Source organism: Alligator sinensis, unplaced genomic scaffold (genome assembly GCF_000455745.1).
Source record: "Alligator sinensis unplaced genomic scaffold, ASM45574v1 scaffold555_1, whole genome shotgun sequence".
Taxonomy (NCBI): domain Eukaryota; kingdom Metazoa; phylum Chordata; order Crocodylia; family Alligatoridae; genus Alligator; species Alligator sinensis.
In genome coordinates this window covers 164892-172226 of record NW_005843016.1, presented here as the reverse complement: position 1 = coordinate 172226, position 7335 = coordinate 164892, and the positions used below count along the sequence as shown (strand labels likewise).

General features: G+C 42.0%; 1 protein-coding gene across 1 annotated transcript in view; it reads left to right on the top strand.

The window, feature by feature from the left end:
• ANKAR (ankyrin and armadillo repeat containing) overlaps positions 1-7335 on the top strand; it is a 49836-nt gene that overhangs the window by 17992 nt on the left and 24509 nt on the right. The window contains 4 exon segments of the mRNA XM_025193101.1: positions 2218-2426; positions 3910-4014; positions 4954-5198; positions 5445-5613. Coding sequence (XP_025048886.1) covers positions 2218-2426; positions 3910-4014; positions 4954-5198; positions 5445-5613 — 728 coding nt within the window.

The window sequence follows — 7335 nt, the reverse complement described above, 5'->3', positions numbered from 1 at the left end:
GCTCCCCAGCCAGCTCTGCCTCCGGTGTTGCAGCCGTCTTTCCTGCCGGCTCGACTCTCTGCGTTACAGTTGGCTTCCCTGCCAGCTCTGCTGTCGGCGCTGTCGGAGCCTCTCCTGGCTCCACCCCCGGCTTTCCACACTGCCGGGCACAGCGGCTGATTCCCTCCATGTGAGGGCTCTTCCCTCCAGCCTCCACTCATCAGCCGCCCCGCCGCATCGTCGGGGCCGCTTTTTATCTCTCCCGGGTGGCGTCTCCTGCCCACGCTGCTCGGCCGCAGCTATATATACATGCGGCTAATCACTCTCACCGGTGGTTTCGCCACGCGCCTCTCCTCCGTCTCTTCAGGCTCTACGAAAGGTGAGTGGGGCTCTCTTTCAGCCTGGGGTCCTCCTGCCACCCCAGCTCCCCTGGGACACTGACTGATTTGCCAGCTTGGCAATGGGTAGAGAAAGTGATCAACTCGTGATCACTGTCTCCCAGCATCACTTCGATTCTCAGGTTGCTCACTAGATCATCCGCTTTGGCCAGTACCAGATCCAGGAGTGCCTTACCTCTTGCTGCCCCGTAGACTTTTTGAGACAAGTAGAGTTCATCAATGCAGGTGAGAAAGTTATGTGACAGATCAGATTTGACAGAGTGCGCCTCCCGTGAGATGTCAGGGTAGTTGAAGTCACCCATGGCAACCATACACTGAGAGCATGCAGCCTCTGCCCAGGGGCAATGCATAGGGGGTGCACGTGCACCCCTTAAGCGTGGTGGTGCACCCCCTGCAAAAAGACACTGCCAACACCACTGGCGGCATCTGCAGGCGGTCCACGATCACCACTGGCGCCGCTGCTGCCGGCAGTGGCTGTGGGTGGTCGCTGACCGCTAACTGGCTCTCACCACCTCTTCCTCCCCCTCACCACCTCCAGTGCCGGCGGCATCTGTGGGAGCTCCCTGGTTTACCACTGCTGGGCTCCCACCACCTCTGCCATGCTCCCTCCGCCGCCAGCGCAGCCATGCTCCCCCAGCTGCTGGGGGCACACATCATTCATGCCTCTGTCAGTTCCCTTGCAAATGCGTGGTCAAGATCTTCCTCTTGGTTAGGAGGCCTGTAGTAGACTCTTGCCATTATATACCCTTCACCACGTTCCCCCTGTAATCTGACCCAGAGGGTCTTGAGTCACCCTTCTTGGGTGTCATACTCCACTTGTAGGGAAGTGTACTGCTCCTTCACATAGAGAGCTACACCCCTGCCCTTTCTAGCAACACGATCCCTCCTGTACAAGGTATAACCATCTATACCTATGGTCCAGTCATAGGTGCAGTCCCACCAGGTCTCTGTTATTCCTATGAGATTGTATTAATTTTTGCTTAGCAGCAGGGCCAGTTCCCCAGGCTCCTGGCATTTGTGTACAGGCAAGTAAGCCTGCCATCGGAGGTCCTAGGCTTCCCAGCATTCCTAGAAGAGTCCCATCCCTGGGCTGGGGTAGGAGTGAATTCCCTTGGGAGTTTACTTGTGTCCCTTGTGTTGCATGACTTAATGATTCTGCAGTTGATGTTTGGTGGACTTGAACTGCTGCTTGTCCGCCCATCCCCCAGCAAGCTTAGTTTAAAGCCCTGTTGAGTAGATCAGCCATTCTGGCTGACCCATCTCAAACCGGTTTGGGCTATTTTGAAACTGGTGTATGTGCACTGAGCTTCTGTTCTGTTCTGTTTAAACAGGTTTAAACCAGTTTTTGATCACTTAAACCTATCTATGTGTAACTTGTGTCCCTAGCCTCCGAGTCCTGTGATACATTTAAACAATAGAAGGGCAGGAGAGAAGAGATTTATACCCCTACTGAAATGCTGAAAATCATTCTTAGTATCATGATACTACCGTCTACCCTTGAGCAATAGGAAATAAGTATCTAATGTATGTTCCATTGAATAGATAACTGCTATTGACCTTCCTAGGATTTAGACAGAGCCCCAAGAAAGCTTAATTTAGTGATGAAAATGTAAGTGAACAATAAAACTAAAAAATCTCCACAGATGCATCTGATTTGGGAATGTACACATTCACATTCTGCTGGATTCCATTTTTTTAAATAATTGTTTAATAATCAAACTAAATCTTAATAAGAAAAACCATGATGATAAAGTTTTAATAACTACATATCAAATGTTTTCATACTCTACATTTTTGCTACATATTAATGATGATATGATATATTTCTGTGTCCCTGTAGATATCGTACTAATCCACTATTGCTTGCTGCTTCAGCTGGAGCATTGGACACACTTCAGTATTTGTTTTCTCTTGGTGCCAATTGGAAAAAAACTGATAGTGAAGGAAACAACATAATTAATTTAGCAGTGCTGTACTTTCACACAGAAATTCTTAAACATCTAATAGAACTTAATAATCCAGATCTTCCAGTTTGGATTACTCTTGTAGGTAAGCACACAAATTCTTTCTCAAAGAAACATTCACTTTAACCCCTGCCATTTTCTCTAAAATGATGAGAACACACCTATCTGAAATTCTTTCCAAACCACACTACAAATAATGAGAAATACAATTTGAATTTTGGACCGGTAAATTATGTCTCTAGTTGCCCTTGGGTACATTCATTTTCTTGTGTAGGGTTGTGCAGGGATAATTTAAATCATTCTGGTTCATACCTCTTAGTTTGGATGTAAAATATATCAGATTGCTACATGAAGTGTAGCATTTCTAGAACGCATCCTTATGAAGCTGTTTCAGTTACAGTTGGGATCACTATATTTTACTGTTATATACCTTTGCTCTTTATCCCACTGTTTCATGTCCTTATCCTTCAGATGCAATGCTTGCTTAGTTTTATTCCTGTGAGTAGTCCCATTGAGCTCAGTGAACTGTTCAAATATTAAAAATGCTCATATGTGTAAATGTTTGCAGGATTAGGACCTTCAGCTACAGATCAGAAAGACTTATGTCAACCTTTCATAATGCAGAAGCAGGATCAGCAATTTAATTTTTAAAATTAAACCTTACAAACTCATTTTTTTATACTGGCGTGCCCATAAAAATATAATCTCACTCACAGGCAAAGTTCGTTGAGTAGATGTGATATCTATTATTAGACCAACTGAGTAGTTGGGAAAAAGTTCTTAGCAAGCTTCCAGGCGCAGTCACCCTTCTTCAGGCATAGGGAGTCTCTGCTGTTCTAAGACTCCAAGAAATGAGAGAAGTTAAAAGTGTGGCAGGATGTCAGTGAGAATGTAAATAGGTATAATTAGAAAGACAAAAGGTAAAGTAGAGAGGGGAGGGGGAAGAGAGCAGGGGAAGAAAAGGCTAAAGGGAGACATTACAGTGACGAGAGGTGCATGTAAGAAAATGGCTTTTTCTAGTTGTAATAGGAATTGTCCTTTACCCAAGAACTTTCCTTCATTCAGTAATTAACTCATCGTGCTTGACTTTAGCACAATTAAGATATATGGGGCTTTTTTACATGTACTCTTGGGGTGGTGGGGGGGGAGGTTGAGAGGCAAGCACTTTAATTAGAGCTGCTCCAAGAGTTGCTCTAAAGTGCGCAGAGCATCTCATGTATCTGTGTCCCTGTGCTTCAAACTGGCAGTGAGGGCACTTTATCGAAAGCTCGTTGAACAAGCTTTTGTTAAAGCATCCCTGCCACCATTTTGAAGCACAGGGACATGGAAGCTGACTGGAGCATAGTAACTACCACGCTTCATCAGACTCGAGTAATCATAATTAATCATAATTACAGCATGTTGGAGCAGCCTCCCGGCCCATGTATAGGGTCTTTGTAGTCAAGGTATTAAGTAGAATAACTGAAAAAGTATTTTACTTTTAAAATTAAACAATCTTTAGTTTCCATTCAATTACAGTTGTGTTGTGCAAAGAAAATGTTTTTTAAAGTGTTTTACATTCTCAATAGAGATGTTACAGTGTGAAGATTCTACGAGGAAAGAAATGGCAGTTAGGTCCTTGGAAGTACTCTGTTTAGCAAAAGACTTCTACTGGAAGTGCATTTTGGATGCAGGTGATATAAACAACACAGCAAGTATACTTGAGATTTTGTTGTATTTGTTGTAACATCTTAAATTGATTGGTCTTTGTAAATTAATTATGGTGTCAACAGTTGTTATCAAGAAAGTGGAATAATGAGGGATTTCACAATTGTATGTCCAAAAAACCAACATGAAGAATTTCAGGTCAGTTCAAAATGAAGAGAATAAAATATCTGATAAGTTAAATCTGTACATAGGTCAAAGTATAAAACAGTTGCCTCTCTTAAAGGACCATTTCAGCTGGAAAGAAAGTTTTAAACACAGCCGATGAGGAGAATGAGGTGCATCAGAATGGGATCCAAAACAGCCAACAGATTAAGGACTTGGGGACAGGAGTATAATGAAACTTCCTTAGGGCACAGTCAGAACCCAGAATCTGAAACCATCTCCTGAAGATAGGGACCTGTGCTATTTTTTTTTTAACTGAGCAGAGTTTACTCTTTCCTTTTAGAACATGAACTGTTGAGATGGTGGTGCCCAACTTTTGCATAAATGCAGTGGTTGAAGCACTTACCCAGGAAATGAGGAAAGCCAGGTTAAACCTATTCTCTAGCCTGAGGTGTTTCAGACCCACAGCTTGACCTCTCAGAAGAGTAGTTTAGCTGTCAGAATATAGGGGAGATTACATGGATGGGAAATTCTCCACTTTTTTGTTTAAGTTGTGCTATAGTGCAGAAAAGAATTTGAGGTATACTGAGCTAGGAAGAGCACCAAGGAGAGGTACTAGACTGTAGTCTAGTGGTTAAAGTACTTGTATTGTGGGGGAAGAATGGGGGTGTTATGGGTTCTGCTCCCAGGACTCTTTCACATATTTTATACAATGACTGTTTAGCGTGTGTGTGTGTGTGTATAAAACACACACACATATTTTGCCACAGTGACTGCAGTTGAGGTTGTTTTCTTTCTTGCAGGTACTATACCCGCTCTAATCAATTTGTTAAAAAGCCAGCCGATCAAACTGGCATGTACAGCTTCAGGAGTTCTGAGTAACATATCAACACATCTTCCCATTTCAAAGGCCTTTGTAGAAACAGGAGGCATTTCAGTGTTAATTGAGTTATTGAGTTCTGGTGAACCTGAACTTCAGTCTCGCTGTGCTGTTATCCTATATGATATTGCCCAGTTCGACAGTTATCAGAATATCATTGCTGAGCTGGTGAGTCCTAATATAAGAACTGATAGTTATGTTCACATTCTTTACCTTTTAAGGATGGGAATTTATTTGTTTACTTTTTCTAAAATTAAGTCATTTTCATAATTGGCATAACCTATTTCACTTTTATCTCAAAAATACAAATATAGGTATCAATATAATATGCTACGTGACATAAAATTGCAGTGACCTTTTTTAGGACTGTTCCATATTACAGAAATGTGTTGTGCTTTTTTTTAACTCATTTAGGGTGGAATTCCTCCTCTAATAAATCTTTTAAAAAGTAAAATACAAGATTTATTAGTGAATGTGATAAACTGCATCAGAGTGTTATGCATCCAGAACAAATGTAATCAAAATGCAATCTGGGAACACCAGGGTATTCCATTACTTGTTAAATTCCTAACTTCAGAGTCAGGTAAACATTCATTTTTATATGTTCATTTTGTACTCTTACTATCAACATTTTAAAAGTGTAAACTTTCACTGATAATCCTGGTTTGAATTGTGCATTTTCTTGAATATCTTTAGGTCTGAATCAGAACCATTATATTTAATCTGAAGAATTCCACTGATTTGAATGGACTTTGAATAATGCTTTTGTTGCCCATGCCAGTCAATATTGATTTTTTTGCTTCCTGCACAGGAGACTAGATTTCCAAACTATCTGTATGTAGATTACATACAATTGCCTTCATACAATGGAAAATTGTCTTCATACGGTAGGTGATACTGTTTAATATAAAATGCCTCGTGTCCCTGAGAGAAAAGCTTGACAGGGAAAAATGGCATTAAGAACTGTCCTCTGTTTCACCCTGTGCGACTCCATTGATTTGAATGGGGTTGCATGACAAGTAAATCATTGTAAATGTTGGTACAATATATATTTATTTGTATTGGGTTTGAACAATTACATAACCCATAGTGTGTGACAGCAAGCCCTGTATGTACAATTTATTGTTGACAGTACAACAGTGCTCTCCAACCTTTTTGGGGGTGAAGATCACTTTTTGAAATAAAGGACAACCCAGGATCTACTGCCCCTCCCCCCTGTGTTAGCAGATTTTCCCATTACTTTGGGGTGTGCTATTTTATTAGGAACACATTTCTAGGGTCTTGGTAATTCTATCAATGTGCTGCTTGTGTTACTTGTGTTTCTATACGGAGCTGTATCTCTCCCTTCTGCAAGTCCTCACCCCCAATGGAGCTATCTTGCAGGACTCAGTTTCAATGGGGCTGGGTTCCTCCAGTCACCAAATCAGTCATACGCACAAACACACACAGATTAATGTGACACGCCTGACCCAGCTGGGTTGATCAGCATGGACAGGCTGACACTCTCATATGCCAAGAATCAGTTCATCAGAGCAACAATAAACTGCAGTTAGACACAAGCACACAGGTAAACAGAATCCCTCTGAATCCGGCTGGGTGTCCAGCTGACACCCTCATGGGCTAGCATTTAGTTCATTAGGGCACGTCGGAGCCAAACTGGGTCAATTAGCCTGTACAAGCTGATCCCCTTACATGTTTCAAACTCAGCATGTCCCAATTTTAGCCCCTTGATGAGCAGACCCCACAGTATTTTTGGGCTTCACAGGGATCTTTAGCTTAGGTAAAAGATGTGTTGCTGCAGAGCACGTGAGGAAGGAGAAGCAGAGAAGGAAAAATATACCCAGTTACTACCAGTTTGACTATAAAAGTTATTTATTGCTAAGTATATGAAATACATAATGGCACTAGTAGTAATAGACATGCAAAAGAAAAACAAACACCAACAATTACAGTATTACCCTGGTTTCACTAAGTATTTGGGGAAACTTAGCTATTCCTAGAGAAAAAAAAGAGAGAGAGAGAGAGTACGCGCTGAGATCTCACCAATCCAAGACCCTTGGGTCTCAAAGCTGACAGGCAAAGTTCCTAGCACAATCCTTGAAGGGAGACGATATGTTCTTCCAGCGTCCCGAGAACAACAGCGGGTGGTGTCAGCACACACACTGTTGCTTTTTTTTACAGATTTTTATACCCTCAGTTCAGCTTCTTCAAAGCATTCTCAATAGTGTAAATCATTGTCTTTTCTATTGACAAGGGGTTATCTGGTTTGGAACATCTCAAGAAACTGATTGATAATCAGGAAACA